The 22,260-nt window shown below is 34.3% G+C and overlaps 1 protein-coding gene across 1 annotated transcript; it reads right to left on the bottom strand.

The window, feature by feature from the left end:
• Positions 1-158: 158 nt before the first annotated feature.
• LOC131956584 (uncharacterized) lies at positions 159-22,014 on the bottom strand. The gene is made up of 12 exons (XM_059321108.1): positions 21,794-22,014; positions 21,237-21,580; positions 19,685-19,795; positions 18,724-18,782; positions 18,179-18,331; positions 15,023-15,181; positions 13,545-13,755; positions 8,328-8,582; positions 6,616-6,729; positions 3,126-3,194; positions 854-980; positions 159-346 (listed from the first exon to the last, which is right to left on the bottom strand). The coding sequence occupies exons 1-12, from the start codon at positions 21,989-21,991 to the stop codon at positions 173-175; spliced, it is 1,974 nt and encodes a 657-aa protein (XP_059177091.1). The 5' UTR covers positions 21,992-22,014; the 3' UTR covers positions 159-172.
• Between the last annotated feature and the right edge of the window lie 246 nt (positions 22,015-22,260).

Genomic DNA, 22,260 nt, shown 5'->3' with positions numbered 1-22,260 from the left:
AGTCAACATAAGAATAGGTTCTAATCTTCATAAAGTTATATAATTTTGACAATCAACAAAAGACGTTGTATCAAATCTTCATAAAGTAATGTAATTTCGAATATCAGCAAAAGACATTAGTCTAATCTTCATGAAGATATGTATTTTCAGCCATCAACATATGGCATTGGATCTAATCTTCATAGCGTGCTCTAATTTCAGCCCGTTTCTCTGCCAAAACTCCAGTGCTGAAGTGAATGTATACAGGCCCACAGCAAAGAGACGTGTCCTTCACCTTGAGCGTCCCCAGTCCAGGCCGTTGTAGTGGTTTTCGTCCTTGTCGGTCAGTTGTGACAACTATCCTCACCTATAAATAGACGTGACAACTATCCTCACCTATAAATAGACGTGACAACTATCCTCACATATAAATAGACGTGACAACCATACTTAACTATAAGTAAACATGACAACCCTACTTAACTATAAATAGACGTGACAACTATCCTCACCTATAAATAGACGTGACAACTATCCTCACCTATAAATAGACGTGACAACCATACTTAACTATAAATATACGTGACGACTATCCTCACCTATAAATATACGTGACAACTATCCTCACATATAAATAGACCTGACAAATGTGCGTATCCATATACTGATGTGCCAAGTTACATTGACTATACAGAGACCTCCTACATAAATGGCGTCAATGACATACAAATCGGCACCCAACTATGGTTTGGTGAACTTTCCCATTAAAATTAACTACACGTGAAACACTCTACATAAATCACAACTGTGAAATATAAATAATTAATGTGTCAATTATCAACCACGGGCAACACGTGACCACAACAACATTTACCGTTTTTGGGTTCGACATCACTACAATGTACGTGTGGTTGGCGTCGTACAGTTGGAAGAAGGGACGGCGTCGGCAGGAAACTTTGATCTTGGTCACAGCTCTGACATTAAACCTCGTGACTGACATACTGGTTATGACATTGTAATGACATCACAGAATTAGGTTTGATATACTGGTTATGACATTTTAATGACATCACAGAATTAGGTTTGATATCCTGGTTATGACATTTTAATGACATCACAGAATTAGGTTTGATATCCTGGTTATGACATTTTAATGACATCACAGAATTAGGTTTGATATTCTGGTTATGACATTTGATTGACATCACAGATTTAGGTTTGATATTGATAGATGAACACAAAAATAAGTGAACTGTCTGATAAAATGACTCCATAGTCTAATAACTAATAAACCATTGGATGATTCCGCATTGGAAATCGAAGCACAAAAGCTGGGCCATAAGTTGAAAAGAGCCAGATTTTTCCCATGTATCAGACCCCGTCTATCTATACAGATGATTGACCCAAGGTAAAATCATGTTCTGTTTGTAACTTTAGTACATGCATTTCAAAACAAGTATCATGCGTTACATTAAAGCAGGGGTCTCCAAACTTTTCAGCCTGAGGGCCGCATCAACTATCAAATAACAGATTGGGGGCCAGAGTTTCTTTAAGGCATTTCTTCGGTTTTATGGAGCCCCCCCCCCCCCCAACTAAATATAATGTATATAGAAATATACACAAATTTCAAGTGCCCCCCTCCCGAAGAAAAATATCTGAAAGAAACACTGTCGGCAACTGACAACACACTGGAGGTCCAAGTTTGCTCGCAAATTGTTCTTCACGTATCTTATTCTTGAAAATTTGTGTTCACACAGGTATGTTGTCCCAAAATTTGAAAGGTACTTTGATGCAAAAGTTTTAATATAAGAAAAGTCTTCTTTGTGCAAAATCTTGTAAAAACATACCTGTCCTTCTGTTAACGTGCCTCTAATGACCTCCAGCTGCAGTTCATCTGTGCAACTGGCCAAATTTGCTTCAAATGGGTTTGAAATAGTCTCACTTCTTCTGCCTTTGAATCCAAGTCAGAAAACCGCGACTGAAACTGCAGCTAGAGGTCTTTGATTATCTCGCATGCAAATGATGTGGGGAACTCAGTGGTTGCTTCAGCCGTAAAGACCTTGCACTGCTGAGAGTGCGTCAAGTTGTTGGCCTGTACTTGTTCCGAAAACATGACAAGTTTGGATCTAAGGGCCTTTAGGTGGGTGTATAGATAAGAAACTAGATTTCCCTCTCTTGTAGTTTTAGGCTCAGAAAATGTAAATGACTAATTATGTCTGCAACAGAGGCCAATTTCTATACCCACTCTTCATCAGACATTAATGTATGTGGCTTGCCTTTACTTTCCACGATGTCACCTATTTCTTTTTTAACTTAAATACTCTGCTCAGAACTTTCTCGCAACTTGTCCATCTTACTGCTGTGTAATATGGGAAATCTTGCGATTATGTGATTGTTTCTTTCGACATGTCTCTGAACTGTCTATGGTTGAGCACATGTGACTAAATTAAATTCGCCATCTTCACCACAGGATTTAGTACACTGCTAATGTCCATATATTTAGCACTCAAAGCTTACTGGTGAATAATAGAGGGCAGGAAGATTGGTTCTAGAATGTTTTTCTCTTTCACTTGTCGAAACAAGGCTTTTTTTATGCCACTCGTGTACTTTTCTCCCCCCAAAAGTCAGGTAACTGAGGTTAGTTCAGTCCAAGTTATAATCAGCAAATGTTTTCTTAAACTCATTGCTTATATCCTCTCCAGTAACAGTGCCATACATATTATGTAGGGAAGCCAGCTCTTGTGTTATGTTCATGTCTTCATCCACACATCTGATGAACACAAGCAGTTGAGAGTTCAACAGCTGTCCAGCGATTCGTCCATTGCATTTTTCGCTATTTGAGTCATAATGTTTTAACTCATGGTAATTGCACTCAAAACTACATTTTCAAAGTGTTTTGAATTTTCTGAGCAAAGTTCCTCAGCAACCTCTAACAAACAATTTTTCCGTGTGTGCGGGCCGGACGAGAGAACCTCGCGGGCCGCATGCGGTCCGCGGGCCGAATTTTGGAGACCCTTGCATTAAAGGATAGAAACGGTGTATATAATCTCTGTTCATTCAGGCGTTACATTAAAAGATAGTCTAGGTAGAGACTCATCGTTCAATTATGCGTTACATTAAAAGATAGAGACGGTGTAAAGACTCACCTCTCAATGGGACAGAGGTTAGTGGTGTCAATACCAACTGTTTTAAAAAAACGTTCAATTTCATACATGCTGAAAATAGAAGTAGATTCTTTTTCAAAGCTTTATGTCTAAATTTTTTTCATGTAACCTGAAAGGCATGGGACGTATCAAAAGAGAATAGCTAGTAAATAATAATTTTTTTTTAAAATAGTATCATTTATGCGATATTTCAAAGACTAAATTACAAGATACGTATTAAAAAAATAAATGCGCTAAAATACATATCTTAACAATAAACTAAAATAAATCAGTGCGAATATAGCAAACGAATATATATATATATATATATATATATATATATATATATATATATATATATATACATATATATATATATATATATATATATATATATATATATATATATATATATATATATATATCGATGGTCTCGGTAGCGAACCGTCTTACTCAAAAAAATTCGATTTTCTTTTTTTTTACATAAATCAAAAGCCAGTATGATTCCCCATAATGCCTGAAAATATTATAGACATATGTAGAATGATTATCGAGATATAATCATTTGAACAAACCGCCAAATATTCAGTGTTTCTTCCAGACTTTTTTCTCCGGGGGGGCACTTGAAATTTTCGGGGGGGGGGGGGGGGGGGGCAAACCCCCCCCCCCCCCAAAAGATGCCTGGAAGAAACTCTGTACCATAGACGAACCTCAAATAACAGACAATAGACACCAACCTCTCTAAAAAAGGCCAGTCTTACCATACAAGAGACCAGCCACTCTCAAAAGAACAGTCAGGCCTATCAAGAATTCAATGCGACAAATATTCGTGCACTGCAGTACAACCATGATGCTATTATCCACTTCAAAGGGAATTAGCAGATAGCTGGCAATTGTAATACATAAAGCATAACCTTCAACAGTTAACAAGTCTAGTGTTATATACAGCCATAATGAATAAACAGTCGAAAGCGATAAAACTATACTAAAACATCTCTACTAAAATTAAACTGACCCCATAAAGTAGAATAAATTCAAATAATTAAAATATGAGCCCAAAACTATAATCTAAATATTATGAAGTGCTAATTATAACTTAAAAACATAAAAATAACTAAATCACGTTCATTGGACAAAACGAACGAACGCGACTGAGACCAAACTTCTCGGTTCGAAACAGCTAAGTCTGCGCGCGCACAGATAGACGGTTTGCACCGAGAGTTTTAGACCGAGCAAAACCGACTATCTTTTAAACCTTCTATAATTTTGTAAATATTAATTAAACTCATTTTAAAACGCTACAGTGTAGTCGGTAGAGAGTTTCTTCGCACATATCATTAAATAAAATTTGTATTAGAGCGATTAATAATGAAATAATCCGTTTTTTGTCTGGACTGTAAAATTTACATTTTCGTAGTTAGACGGTTTGCGACCGAGACCATCGATATATATATATATATATATATATATATATATATATATATATATATATATATATATATATATATATATATATATATATACTAGCGTACCCGTCCCCCGCGCGTTGCCGCGGGGATAGAAGAAGGTTTGATGAATTGTATTAGAAGGATTTCACCAACGCGTTACCAATCATATGTTCTTAGACGCGTGACCGTTTTTTCTAAATGTAAACAATGCCTGCGCTTCTATCATATATATCGGGACACGGGTTTACCTACACTACCGCATGAAAACATTGAGTGTACATTAATCACTCACCGAAATAATATGTTAGAACACACTTCGGTGACCGCCCATGTGTCAGAGACGTACAGGAGCGTTCTCAGGGCCCCCCACCCCCCCCCCCCCTCCCCACCCCCGATTACACTACCGCATAGTCGCAGCGTACGACCCCTGGCTCCTTAAAAGTAATAGGCGCCATCGTGCCAAATAGCATCCTGTTTATAATGATGCAGATTTCATCATTCGCTAAAGTGCAACAAATGAACAGGCTTTTTTTCTATAACACGTAAAAAAGTATTTGACATGTTTTAAACACCAGTGTGACTGATGCAATATGCTAGCGTTACTAATGGTCTATTATTAGATGCTCGATCTCAATTTCTGACTGGATTGTCTAATAGTAGATGCTTTTTGCATCATTCGCAAAGAGGCGAAACTCTACAGTAGGCTCCTCATATTCAAAACGTTATTTTTTCATCTTTGGCAAGGTGACGAAACTGTACAGAAGGATTTCCTCGCGTTACAAAGTTATTTTTAGAAGACTGTTGTAGTTTTACCGCTGAATATAGTAGTACCCTTTACTCGCTATGCAGGACGCTCGATTAACGGGTGCCAAGTGCCAACATAGTCACTCTAAAACTCTGGGCGCTAAACCGTGTATTGACGAAAGTTGTACCCTATATGGCGCCGCCCATAAGAAACTTTAGTTTTCTTTTTCGCAGAAATATTCTCGGGAGTATTCTCATCTACTTCCTAAAGTTTCATGGCACTCGGATGAACCGCATCCGAGTTTTATTTTTTAAATACAGTGTATAGAGAAAAAAAAATCGCTCCCCCCTGGGGGCGCCGCCCTTGCAATATTAAACAATATTTTTTGCAGAACCCTACCATTGAATGATTTAAACATTCCCCCAAAGTTTCATGTTACATGGATGAACGATGTGAAACCGAAATAGACTTTTATTTTTATAAACCGTATATAAAGAAAAATTGCAGCCTCCCGTGGCGCCGCCCTTGCAAAATTAAAAAAGGATTTTTTTTACAGAACCCTTCCCTAGAGTTTTATGATGAACTCCCCAAAGTTTCATGCCTATCGGATGACCGGTGTCACTGCAATTCACTTTTATTATTTTTATATACCGTATATAGAGAAAAATAGGACCCTCCCGTGGCGCCGCCCTTGCGAAATTAAAATTATTTTTTTACAGAACCCTTCCCTAGAGTGGTATAATGAACTCCCCACAGTCTCATGGCTATCGAATGAACGATGCCAAACCAAAATCGACTTTTATTTTTATATACGGTATATAGAGAAAAACAAATCGCGCCCTGCCAGGGCGCCACCCCTGCGAATTTGAAATTTTTTTTTTCGCAGAAACCTCCCCTGGAATATTGTCAACAACTTCCCAAAGTTTCACGGCGATGTGATGAGAGGTGTAGTAATGCATAAAGGACACACAGACACATATATTATTTACATTGCTTTTTATATATATAGATAGATAGATAAATTTAAAATTAAAGAACAAATGCCTCCATTAAAATTAATTATTAATTAATAAATTATCTGTAAGGTAAAATTATTAAATACATTTTCGAACCGATATATTTAATCGTCAATCCCAATGTAGTAAGCGATGTGCACCTGATATGTGCTAGTCATCTTATCAGATTATCACATACACTTGCAGTCATCTGGAAAAGTTTGTATCCCTACTGATCATTTTACCAGATTATCAATTAGATTTACATTTGTATGGTCTTAAAATAAGTATATCAAGACACGTACTCTAATCCAGCGTAGTAGCCGCCCCTGAGTATGCTGCAGGCTATCGAGTCATATCTGCTCATGTTGTAGTTCCAGAACATATTTTTAGCGATCATAAGGGACTCCATTGTGGCTCTGTAATCATTAGCGATACATTCACAAGATTGTCATTACTCTAACACTAAGACAAGCCAGTCATTAGCGATACACTCACAAGATTATCATTACTCTAACACTAAGACAAGCCAGTCATTAGCGATACACTCACAAGATTATCATTACTCTAAGACAAGCCAGTCATTAGCGATATACTCACAAGATTAACATTACTCTAACACTAAGACAAGCCAGTCATTAGCGATACATTCACAAGATTATCATTACTCTAACACTAAGACAAGCCAGTCATTAGCGATACATTCACAAGATTATCATTACTCTAACTCTAAGACAAGCCAGTCATTAGCGATACACTCACAAGATTATCATTACTCTAACACTAAGACAAGCCAGTCATTAGCGATACACTCACAAGATTATCATTACTCTAACACTAAGACAAGCCAGTCATTAGCGATACATTCACAAGATTATCTTTACTCTAAGACAAGCCAGTCATTAGCGATACACTCACAAGATTATCTTTACTCTAACACTAAGACAAGCCAGTCATTAGCGATACATTCACAAGATTATCTTTACTCTAAGACAAGCCAGTCATTAGCGATACACTCACAAGATTGTCATTACTCTAACACTAAGACAAGCCAGTCATTAGCGATACACTCACAAGATTATCATTACTCTAACACTAAGACAAGCCAGTCATTAGCGATATACTCACAAGATTAACATTACTCTAACACTAAGACAAGCCAGTCATTAGCGATACATTCACAAGATTATCATTACTCTAACACTAAGACAAGCCAGTCATTAGCGATACACTCACAAGATTATCATTGCTCTAAGACAAGCCAGTCATTAGCGATACACTCACAAGATTATCATTACTCTAACACTAAGACAAGCCAGTAAGAGCTAAGTGAATCTTTACATCAGAGAATGTAAATGAAAGGTGAATTATGAGTAAATTGTGAGGTTTTTTTTTTTATAATAATGTTAATTGATTTTTTGTTTGGTTGATTTTTGCATTGTTGATCATACAAGAAACACAGGTTGGCTTCAATTCAGTGCATGACAATCAGTTAGAAAAAATCGTGACGTAATATCACATCTCAGGGACATCATGATCTTTTTCTCTTTGTGCCCAAGATACATGGGGCCGCCACAGAAAGCTCTTTACACTTCTGTCAGTCTACTGCAATTATCCTGGCAGTCCCCCATGACAGTCCTGCCTCTGCCAGCTGCTTCCCCGCCCTGCGCCTCCACGTCTCCCTTGGCCTTCCTTGCTGGTAAACCTTTTTACACCTCGGTAACGGTTTGACTACTAGCCTCGAGTTCGGATCTCTGTTATGACTCGAGAAAGCATGGTGCCCTTGAGTCCACCCAGCTCTGATTGGTACCTGGCTTACGTTAGGCAAACAAAGTCGTCTGGGTGTAATGCTGATCACACTATCCTTTCATATGCCGAGATGAACTTTTCTTCATTTGCCCCATATGTATTAGGCACGAACAGGAAAAGATGATGATGTGAATGTCACACCTATACTCAGCGCTTAGAAATTAACAAACCGCCACCAGAACAAGATCAAATTAAATCACGTGACTACCTGATCCCCCAGAACTTGGCCATTCGGTAGAACACACGTGAGAAGACCCCGCCGTTGTAGTGTCCGCTGTTTTTGTGTACCAGGTCCTCTTGGAACTGCATGTCCGGCGTATCCATATAGCGATACGGTAGGCCGCTCTTGGTCACCCAGCTGCCAGTAGACCAGTCGAACATCCCGAAGATGTAGAACTCCACCGTCTTACCGAAGATGTCAGCGAAAGCTTCAGACAAGCCTCCACTTGCAGGTGTTACTGGGCTATTCAAGACACGTAGGAGTAGTTTTAAAAACAAAACCGAATGTTGGTGGTCGTCTTAAATGTTCTCATGTATATATATATATATATATATATATATATATATATATATATATATATATATATATATATATATATATATATATATTTATATTTATATATATATATATATATATATATATATATATATATATATATATATATATATATGGTCCTAGGACCTTTGACCACAGGTGCTTTGACCATAGGGGGTTTGACCATAGGGGGTTTGACCACAGCGGAGCTTTGACCATAGGGGCTTTGACCATAGGGGGTTTAACCACAGCGGGGGTTTGACCATAGCGGTGCTTTGACCATAGGGGGTTTGATCATAGAGGGTTTGACCATAGGGGGTTTGACCACAGGTGTTTTCTCAGCAGAGGGTCTTTGATCACAGGTGGTCTATCAACTGGTGTTTGATCACAAGCGCTGTGTCCGGCTTTGATCATAGGTGTTTTGTCCACATAGTGTGTTTGATCTCAGGTGTTTTGTCCACATAGTGTGTTTGATCTCAGGTGGTTTGTCCAATGCTGTCCATTATGGTAAGGATTTATTTTAAAAGTTGCTAAATTATATTTTAAATTTCGACATGATGTAATAATATGTTATATCATCATGTATAAATGCAAGTCATCTAAACTACTCTATGTCAAAACCATGGAGAATCTTGGAGAGTATAGCACGTCGAAAAAAGGTAAAAGAACTTTGTTGTATCGTGGCCACGAGTTTTGGCTACACAGAGAACGCCAGGACGGGTCACGCGTTTGTAAGTGCAAACCTTATGGTCAAACCCCCTATGATCAAACCCCCTATGGTCAAAGCACCGCTATGGTCAAAGCCCCTATGGTCAAAGCTCCGCTGTGGTCAAACCCCCTATGGTCAAACCCCCTATGGTCAAAGCACCTGTGGTCAAAGGTCCGCGCACCATATATATATATATATATATATATATATATATATATATATATATATATATATATATATATATATATATATACATATACATATACATATACATATACATATACATATACATATACATATACATATACATATACATATACATATACATATACATATACATATACATATACATATACATATACATATACATATACATATACATATACATATACATATACATATACATATACATATACATATACATATACATATACATATACATATACATATACATATACATATACATATACATATACATATACATATACATATACATATACATATACATATACATATACATATACATATACATATACATATACATATACATATACATATACATATACATATACATATACATATACATATACATATACATATACATATACATATACATATACATATACATATACATATACATATACATATACATATACATATACATATACATATACATATACATATACATATACATATACATATACATATACATATACATATACATATACATATACATATACATATACATATACATATACATATACATATACATATACATATACATATACATATACATATACATATACATATACATATACATATACATATACATATACATATACATATACATATACATATACATATACATATACATATACATATACATATACATATACATATACATATACATATACATATACATATACATATACATATACATATACATATACATATACATATACATATACATATACATATACATATACATATACATATACATATACATATACATATACATATACATATACATATACATATACATATACATATACATATACATATACATATACATATACATATACATATACATATACATATACATATACATATACATATACATATACATATACATATACATATACATATACATATACATATACATATACATATACATATACATATACATATACATATACATATACATATACATATACATATACATATACATATACATATACATATACATATACATATACATATACATATACATATACATATACATATACATATACATATACATATACATATACATATACATATACATATACATATACATATACATATACATATACATATACATATACATATACATATACATATACATATACATATACATATACATATACATATACATATACATATACATATACATATACATATACATATACATATACATATACATATACATATACATATACATATACATATACATATACATATACATATACATATACATATACATATACATATACATATACATATACATATACATATACATATACATATACATATACATATACATATACATATACATATACATATACATATACATATACATATACATATACATATACATATACATATACATATACATATACATATACATATACATATACATATACATATACATATACATATACATATACATATACATATACATATACATATACATATACATATACATATACATATACATATACATATACATATACATATACATATACATATACATATACATATACATATACATATACATATACATATACATATACATATACATATACATATACATATACATATACATATACATATACATATACATATACATATACATATACATATACATATACATATACATATACATATACATATACATATACATATACATATACATATACATATACATATACATATACATATACATATACATATACATATACATATACATATACATATACATATACATATACATATACATATACATATACATATACATATACATATACATATACATATACATATACATATACATATACATATACATATACATATACATATACATATACATATACATATACATATACATATACATATACATATACATATACATATACATATACATATACATATACATATACATATACATATACATATACATATACATATACATATACATATACATATACATATACATATACATATACTAGGCATACTGCCTAGCTCCGCTTAAGTTTTCAAAAATAATTGAGAATTTGAATGATTAATTTATTGGTGATTGGCTGTTATGTGGAGTGTTTAGGGCCTAAGCTTAGTTAAACAGATTGAGTAATTTTATGTCATTCAAGCATTACCGGGGTATTCGCAAACTTATCACTCGCAAAGTTTTTAGAACTGCAAAGGCTTCCTTAAAAGTATAAATCAAATATTATAATAAATTGACTTTCGCAATTAATTATTAAAATTTCAGTACTATATGTAACTTAATTGATAACGAAATATTTATTTAAACTAATGCTATACTTTGAGATTTTTGGGTTTTTTAATTTAAAATAGTAAAATAACATATCCCAATATTAACGTAGTCTTTGCTTACTTTTTCACAAACAATTGTTTATATAAGAAAAATGGCATCTGGACAAATCTAACAACAATAAAGTTTTTTTCCCGACGGGAAAAATGTTTTATTATTACCCTCCAGGGTCGGTCTAATACCTCATAAAATTTCAAGTTCGGCAATTTTTTTCTTAATATAGCTCATATAAGGCGCCGGTCAGTCGAGGTCAGTTTTGACCCTCTCTGCGTGGATTTTGCGGCCAACCGGCACCGTCCCCCGTGTTGTATTGCCCCAAGGCAGGAGCCTGCCTAATTCGAAGCACCTGCGGCGTTGGGAAGTGCCGTATCGGACACCCGAGCACTTTACTTTATATATATATATATATATATATATATATATATATATATATATATATATATATATATATATATATATATATATATAAATAAATAAATAAATAGATAAATAAATAAATAAATAAATAAATAAATAAATAAATAAATAAATAAATAAATAGATAAATAAATAAATAAATAAATAAATAAATAGATAAATAAATAAATAAATAAATAAATAAATAAATAAATAAATAAATAAATAAATAAATAAATGAATAAATAAATGAATAAATGAATGAATGAATGCATGAATGAATGAATGAATGAATGAATGAATGAATGAATGAATGAATGAATGAATGAATGAATGAATGAATGAATGAATGAATGAATGAATGAATGAATGAATGAATGAATGAATGAATGAATGAATGAATGAATGACTGAATGAATGAATGAATGAATCGATTAATGAATGAATGAATGAATGAATGAATGAATGAATGAATGAATGAATGAATGAATGAATGAATGAATGAATGAATGAATGAATGAATGAATGAATGAATGAATGAATGAATGAATGAATGAATGAATGAATGAATGAATGAATGAATATATATATATATTTATATATATTTATATATATTTATATATATATATATATATATATATATATATATATATATATATATATATATATATATATATATATATATATATATATATATATAAGTATGTATTTTTACCCCCCCCCCACATACATGGATTAACATATAAGTTATTACGATTCTCAACCAAACCGTTTATCTCAGGCATATTTTGCAACGTTTAGTTTATGTGACTTCCCACCACTCCTCCCTCCCCCCCACCCCCACCCCCACGGCGATTGCTTTGAACTATGCTCAGATATAATAAAATGATTTGTATCTATAGTCGGTTACAAATACAGCTTGATGTAGCATGTTTTCTCCATCATTAGCAGGTTTTCGTCAAGGTGTCACCCCCTCCTTCTCCACCCTTGTCGGGATTTGTAAAATTTGCTCTTAAAATACTATTTAACACTCTAATTTATCACTTAATTAAATGGAATTTTCTGTACATATTTTACTATTTTTTTGCCTTGGTGTCACCCACCCCCCCCCCCCGCTTAAGTTGTGTCTCCCGGTGCGATCCGCACCCCCTCTCCCCCCACCCTCGCTACGCCCCTGCTGTATATAATTGCTTACTACAAGCTATACAGAGTGGTGTCTCGTGACAGGATCATGTGTCCCAGTTCGTGTCCGACTATGTTGGGGGAGGTGGCTAGCGATGTGTGATGGTCATCGCCGTCGCCGAACTCTAAGCTGATGTTGTTTTGGTAGGCGTTGGCCACATTTAGACCGTAGTGAACTTTGACCATTATTGGTGGCTTCTGCAGGCGTGTGTAGTTAAACCACTCTGGTAGATATAGAGTTAAAATAAAAACTGGATAAAATAGAGTTAAAGGATAGATTATACGGATTTTAAAAAATGTAACACATTTCTGGGTGTTTAATAAATTCATACATTAATATTTGTTAACCTATAGACAAAAATAATATATAGCCGCTAATAGCAGTAATGGTAGCCATGGAAACAACGAAAAGGTGTGAAAACTAAAACCTTTTCAAACCTCTATAACTTTGTTTCCGTAAGAGATTTTTAAAAGCTGATGGAAAATTTAGGTTTCTCTAAACAAACTATATATTTCTACTTACTCTCTAGCAGTGTGTGGTTGTACCTACTCTCTAGCAGTGTGTGGTTGTAAATACTCTCTAGCAGTATGTGGTTGTACCTACTGTCTAGCAGTGTGTGGTTGTACCTACTGTCTAGCGGTGTGTGGTTGTACCTACTGTCTAGCAGTGTGTGGTGTGTGGCTGTACCTACTCTCTAGCAGTATGTGGTAGTACCTACTGTCTAGCAGTGTGTGGTTGTACCTACTGTCTAGCAGTGTGTGGTGTGTGGTTGTACCTACTCTCTAGCAGTGTGTGGTAGTACCTACTGTCTAGCAGTGTGTGGTTGTACCTACTGTCTAGCAGTGTGTGGTGTGTGGTTGTACCTACTCTCTAGCAGTATGTGGTGTGTGGTTGTACCTTCTCTCTAGCAGTGTGTGGTGTGTGGTTGTACCTACTCTCTAGCAGTATGTGGTAGTACCTACTGTCTAGCAGTGTGTGGTTGTACCTACTGTCTAGCAGTGTGTGGTGTGTGGTTGTACCTACTCTCTAGCAGTGTGTGGTAGTACCTACTGTCTAGCAGTGTGTGGTTGTACCTACTGTCTAGCAGTGTGTGGTGTGTGGTTGTACCTACTCTCTAGCAGTGTGTGGTGTGTGGTTGTAACTTCTCTCTAGCAGTGTGTGGTGTGTGGTTGTACCTACTCTCTAGCAGTGTGTGGTTGTACCTACTCTCTAGCAGTGTGTGGTTGTACCTACTCGCTAGCAGTGTGTGGTTGTACCTACTATCTAGCAGTGTGTGGTTGTACCTACTCTCTAGCAGTGTGTGGTTGTACCTACTGTCTAGCGGTGTGTGGTTGTACCTACTGTCTAGCAGTGTGTGGTGTGTGGTTGTACCTACTCTCTAGCAGTATGTGGTAGTACCTACTCGCTAGCAGTGTGTGGTTGTACCTACTATCTTGCAGTGTGTGGTTGTACCTACACTCTAGCAGTGTGTGGTGTGTGGTTGTACCTACTCTCCAACATCTGCTGTGCTTGTGTGGCGTAGAAGAAAGCGTCCATCAAGGGCGACAACGCCCCGTTGTTACCGTCTAGATAAACCTTCTTGCAGTCGAACTCTAGGGGGTCGGTCTTGTTGCCTATACCGAGGTCACTGACCCCCCTGACGTCTACCGCTGTGGTGGAAGTTTGTATGCATTTTTTATACAGTAACAATTAATTATTCATGAGTAGTTATTTGCGTGTACACGTTTTAAACTGCTCACTCTCCGGGAAAGAATAAAAAGCAGACAAAATATCGTAATGTACTAAATAAGTTAAAAATCTTGATTCTCTTGATGTATTAACACCCAGTTCTGATCACCAAAAATGCTGAATGTAACGAAAGGGGTCCTTGTAGAATGCGATCCAGCAATGAAACAGTTTCTTTTACATTTGGATGAAAAAAAAAACGAGTTCGGTCGAAAATTTGTTTTGCAGGATCTTGATGACACTCATCTATTTATTGCGGCTGAGATTGTGGACATTTTGCAAGAGAGGATTGATGATTTAATGGACCAAATCTATTTCAACATAGCTGAAAAATAAATACACTGATATTTATTCTAAAACATCTCTTCTTATTTTAACAGATTGAATGAACTGGATTACTGTATTACATCTACCACTAATATTAAACATTGTTCGGGCATGGAGGTGCAGAAATTGAACAGCATTCCCTGTGATTCTTTTCCAGAACTAAAAGCATCAGAATTACTCTCTTTGTTTGGTGGCAGTGAGGAAAATGTAAACTATTATCTGAGCTTAAAAGAAACTTTAGCCTATCACCGTGCTAATGGCAAGCAGTCTTACTGTGACCCTCGAGATCATGAGATGGTGACAAGACTAGAAGAGGCTGAGTGGAGACCACAGATCACTTACAAATATTCTGAAGAAGTTAGTTTCACAAGTAAACAAACAGCACTTAATGCCGATGCTCCACAAAGTGAAGGAGGTGATCTGACTGAGATGACTCATGACAGTGATCCCAAGAAAAGTTTTGTGTGTGGAGTGAGTGGCTGTCACCAAGTATTTACCACAATAGCCAGCCATGAGTCTCATTATCAGAACAGCCATGCTTTTGCCTGTGCTACATGTAAAAGAACATTTGTTTCAAACTTTCTTCTGGACATCCACCTTCAAGAGAACCATGACTCTTATTTTCAAATACTCAGTCCAAGAATTGACATGTATCGCTGTCTGGTAGAAAGTTGTGACCAAAAGTTTAGAACAGCTGAGTTACGCAAAGACCACCTTGTCTCAACATAAATATCCTGCCAACTTTACATTCCATGGGCTCATTTCATCCAAGTGAGTTAAAAACAATTCAATAATTTTAAAAATCAATCTACCTTATACAAAAAAAATAACAAAATGTATTTAAACAAAACTCTCTCTTTTTTTTTGTTAGAGCAAAAGTTCAGTCCAAAGAAACATCAAGTACAAGTTCCTGTTTGATGGAAACTGATGGCGTGGAAACTAAAGGTCAAGATGTAAAATCTAAAGGGACAAAGAAATCCAAAGGCAGAGGGAAAAGTGTACCCGCTGTCACAGTGGCGGAACTAGAAAAAAAGGGCCACCCCGCAAAAAAAAATTCTGGGCCCCAGAATATATATATATATATATATATATATATATATATATATATATATATATATATATATATATATACATATACAAACACAGAATACAAACATTAGATACTCATTTCTGGCCTGATCGGGTTTTGAAAAAAAAATCTTTTCTTTTTCAATTTATACAAATTACAGCATATTATTATTATGTGTGTGAGCGCATTAGTCTGCTTCGTATTTTAATTAGGTTTAGAACTAGTTTGCGTTAATGCTGCCTATCCACTACTTTGCAGACGGTCAAAAGAATATAAAACATGAAAGCTTTGTATGTGTAATGGTTTCTCGTGTTATGTTTATTTTTATGTTATTTTGTATTTATATTATTTGTTTTAAATATATATCTTTTTTATGCTCTGTAATTTTTAGTATATATTTTTTTAAAAATAATACTTAAGAGAAGTAATTGCTTTTTAATTTGTTTAGTACAAATATATTAAAAGGAGCTTAAGAGCAGCCCTTTTTAACTATTTAAAAAAGGGAAATAAGCCACGGAAGTGTTTTGAACGTTAGCCTATCTTTCACACTACAGCTCAGGCATATATATTTTTTTACGCAACAGCATGTGTTAGCTACTGTATAACATCACTACTGTAGTAGATCTATAGTAGATGTTGTAAAAGCTTTTACCGTCAAGTAAAAAATGAAAGAAAATTATTTTTTTTTAACTATAAAAAATTTATTATGGTCGGCTATGGGCCCCTAAATGGCGTGGGCCCCCCCGCATTGCGGGGTCTGGCGGCACTGTAGTTCCGCCCCTGCGCTGTCATTTCCTTTGGCTATCATGGGTCACACAGAGCCTTTCCGCAGAGAGGCAGGGGTAGCCATTGGCACCAGCTTGGGAAGAAGGATGTGGACACTACAATTGATATAGAGACGGTCAAGTTTTCTGATCTGGCTGATACACTGGTTGAATGATATCTGCAAGCCTAGGCTTTATAATACTTATATTATACCTTATACTGCTACTTTTCAAATGCCTTAATTGGACTAAAATCTAAATGGTGTACATATATTGCAAAGAAGTCAATTGTCTATTAAAATATGTTAATAATTATCTCATACTTTGGGCAGTAAATTATAATAATGTCTGTGCATTTACAGATCACTTGTTTTTTAAATAAACTCTATTGTTGGAAAAAAAAACAAAAAACAAAACACCCAGTTCTGATCGGTACCTGACTCACGGTATGGAAAGCACAGGGGCTGAGCTTAGTGCTGACTACTTTATCCTTTTATTTTCTTAGGGCACAGAAACAGGTAAACTCTATTTCATTTGGACCATGAAACGTCAGGTTCGAAAAGAGAATTTTACTCTTTATTGATGAAATTATTAATTTTACTGTTTACTATAATTTTAGTTCTAATTATATATATATATATATATATATATATATATATATATATATATATATATATATATATATATATATATATATATATATATAAGGAATTGTGTTTAGCCCCTTTACTGACTTACAAAACATTTAAGATATGGATTACCTTTAACGTATTTATTTGCTAAAATGCACTTCTTTGAATCATTAGAGAACGAGGTGAGCAGACAAAATGGTCTCCTACCAAAGAATATCGGTCCCATAAATGAGCTGCCCCCTATAGCGAATGCTCGGCTCTTGCAAGGGGCGCCAAATGTAGCTTTAGAATGTGAGCACGTAAGTAAATATTCTTATACAAGTACATTTAAAACTCCTCTAATTGATTGATAATTATATTTAATTAATGTACTATGCCTGTAAAGAGGTCATCAATCGTTATGAAATCAATGAGTAGGTGTAGTCTATGTGATTGTAAAATGTATGATGAAACTAATTCAAATGACTGTCTGTTGTTTTAGTCTATTTGATAAATTACTCAAATAATTATTTAATGATTCTCCATAATAATTCAATAAAATGTTTGTATCTGGTTTTATTGAAGTATTCAAAGAACGTAAACTAAATCAAGTAAATGATTTTATATATATATATATATATATATATATATATATATATATATATATATATATATATATATATATATATACGTACTTTTATTATAGCTGACACTATTTACACGATGATAGCATTTATCAATTCTGTAAATCATTCTGTGAAAAAAATTAATCTTCCTATTGTTAATTCTTTCTTTCTTTTCAGACCTAATAAATATAACATTGAAACCAAAGTATGCTTTTTTTTATTTCATACGAGCTGACCCGCGGCATATCATACGCCGCTATTTAGTTGTTTAATTTTCTACTTTTCAGTAATTCATAATTTGTGAATTCGACAGTACCAATGCTGCCACTGAAAATATTTGCTTTAAAACACTATCAGTAGGTCGTTAAGGACGATACTACCCCCACCCTCCTTTCCCCCAACCCCTACCCTACACCCCCCCCGTGAAAGCCGCCTCCTGTAAGTTACCTCCCCTAAGTTTAAAATCGTTTCAAACTAAATTATCCGCCCCTAATAGCCGTCATTAAACCCAGCTCTACGATTGTAAACATTTAGCGTGAACCACAGCTCACCAGACTTCCTAGAGAGGAAGAGAGGGGACTGCAAGGCGCGCTTACAGCTTGTTTTCTAACGTCTCCAAGAAGAGAATTATATATATATATATATATATATAGATGAATTTTAAAAATGTTTTCAGTTATCTTTTATTCGTGAAATTAATTTAAAAATTTCATGGGATGGTTTTATAGCCGTTGTATTTCTACATAATGTACTCCGTGATTTGTTCTAAATTTTAAAAGTTTTAAATGTGTTTGAAATGAGTTGATTAATATATCAGAAAAGGTTTATGTGTACGCCTTTACAATAATCTACATATCAACACTTTATGCCGCAATTTTAGAGGCAAACCACCTTTATTTTGATATATAATCTAGCAGTGCGAAATTCGAAACATAATTAAACGTATTCAGAAGCCAAAACTCTAGACTAGCTGGCGACTCCCCCGCTACACTACGCCACCGTAAAGATAAAAGGTGAGAGAAAAACCTACTTGATAAATCCACCAGATGTATACTTGTAAAGGTAATACTCAACCTCCTGTGAATCATCACCAGTTACCCTCTCAGCCTGACCTGCTAGTTCAAAATACTCGTGCTCAATGCTGATTAGAAATAGAAAATTTAATAAGGCTTGGTTTAAAAAAAACAACAACATATTTTTAATAAACAATTTCTACCAAAAACAAGGTAATTAAAAAGTCTAGGAACAATTTTAGTGCAATTTCCTTATGTTATCTAAAAATAGCTCTGTCGTAGCGTAAATCAAGAGCAGGGTTAGTAAAACCATTGGTTCGTTATTAAAACGTTTTTTATTAATTTTTTTTTCAGTATTTTACATGTTTTATTTACAATAGAGTTACATGACTAAAAACCATTGCGCGCCTACTGAACATGATGGCGCAGCCATGGAACGCGATGGCGCAGCTATTGAACGTGATGACGCGTGTGGTGTGGTTGGAAAAAATGCCTACTAATTCGGTCAAAATTTTAATTAATTCAAAAAAAATTTTGTGACCGAACGAAAGGATATTTTTGAAAACTTTCTTAGGCAATATTGTTCTAAATTATGGCAGGAATCGATTGGTACATGTTTCAAGTCGCTAAGTGGTCTGGTTGCCGAGATATGGGCCAAAAACTGCTTTTTTCCGAGGTTTTTTGGCTTTTCCGGGAAATCCATGAAAGAAACCCGGAATTTTTATGGCCTATGCTTATCCTCGTAACTTGCTTAACATATTTGCTTTTGGAACTAGTCCTCGATATTGCTTCGTTGAGGAGGAGATACGACTTAAATCTGCGGACACACATTCATATATTCATTCATCCATCCATCCATCCATTCATCCATCCAGAAATGACGGGTTAATAAACGCAATTCTCCAGAATGGAAATTGCGCTAAAAAAAGATTTTTGTATGAACTAAAATATTGCTAAAATACCTGTGATATAGATCTTTCCTTTTTTACAGTTATAATATAGCATACAATGTTTAAAGAAAAATTTTTTTTTAAAGTTTAACACCTTTCTAAAATATTTGGTACACCTTAAAAATAATTGCAAATATTATTTTTCTTTTTAAATTCCAATTTATAAAGTTTCTTAACACTATTTTCTACAGTCGGTACTAAAACCGTGGCATTCTAATTAGGCAATACAATATATTTAAATTGCATTATCATTGAGTCCTAGAAAACGTGCCCAGTTTTTAAAAAACCTGTCCGGTCGAAATATTTGAAACTTTGCACACAAGTTTCGATCCATGATGAAGCAAATAATAAGAAAAAGCAAGCAATCAAGTTAAGTAAAAGCTTGTCAACATGGCAAAATGATTTACTAATATAAATGTCAGTAACTAGTTTAAACCATGTGTATAACAAATTGTAGTGCCAATGTTACTAAAAAATTTATACAGAATTACAATTAATTCAATCCAATATTTCTTTTTAAAAATACAATCAATGGACAAGCTCGTCACATTGGCACGTTACTTAAAACAACATAAACTTAAAAGAAAAAAAACCGTTAAACGTAACAACAATCCTTTACCGTTTAATAAGTATCAGTGCTCTTTCCTGTGATAGTGTGCATATCTTTTCTGATCTTTTTCTGAGTTGACTTTTTACTTCGATTTTTGTTACGTTATTTCTGACAACTTCGCTTTTTTCGTCTTTTAACTCTATGTCATTTCGCTTCACTTTAATGTCATTTCGTATGTCAGACGCATCTGTCTGCTTTAAGTCGTGCATGTCATCTGTCAGTCTGTCAATGTCGTGGCTGACATTTAGAACCAACGTGTGACGTGTGAGAGACTCAGTTTTATTATCATGAATCCTTCCAACACGTCTCAGTAGCGTCCAAATAGGTGGGACGGGAGAGGGATGTACACTGCCCTGGAATAGAAATTAAATATGCCTTCGTTAATATTGATAACTGTATCTGTAAATAGTCATTCATCAGAGACTTAAAAAGAAACTACAAATTGTAAAATTCTTTCATGCATATTCTATCGCTAATTGTTCAAACCTTGCCCACTATCATGACGTAAGCACCTGTACAGATTTAGTTGTTGAGATGACTGACATGTCTAGCTAAAATAAACCCACCTGTAGGTCGTTACTGCCGAATTTCTCTTTCTTGTCAACTTCTTCATTCCCATTGGAAGGTATAATATCTTCTTGCCTATTTGTGCTTAGGTCAATCAAATGATAATTTTTCTCCAAAAATGGAAGCGAAAAACTTGTTGCATAGAAATTAAAAACGACAAGTAAAATTGTACTTGTAGCAGCAGCAAATGGCGTCATTATGTAATGGAATGTATAGTGTGTTAGGCTTAGTGTATTGTTAATCCTAGCGTGTGATGTGTAGTCTCTGCCAATTTTCTAAAGCGTACACTCGACGTCTTAAATAAACATCCAATTATAGGTTTTGTCCTGTGAAAACGATTCAACCAATCGATAAATAGACGGTACAATATTTAAAGTGGTAAGCTAAAAAAAAATCTTTAATCTCATTGACTGAATTACAAAAAATAAATATTAAATTGCAAAGAAAAAAAAGCACACTTACGCAG

The sequence above is a fragment of the Physella acuta genome, unplaced genomic scaffold (assembly GCF_028476545.2).
Source record: "Physella acuta isolate Inbredline_101_S28 unplaced genomic scaffold, ASM2847654v3 ptg001162l, whole genome shotgun sequence".
In the NCBI taxonomy this organism is placed as follows: Eukaryota; Metazoa; Mollusca; class Gastropoda; family Physidae; genus Physella; species Physella acuta.
This window is presented reverse-complemented; position numbering and strand designations above follow the sequence as displayed.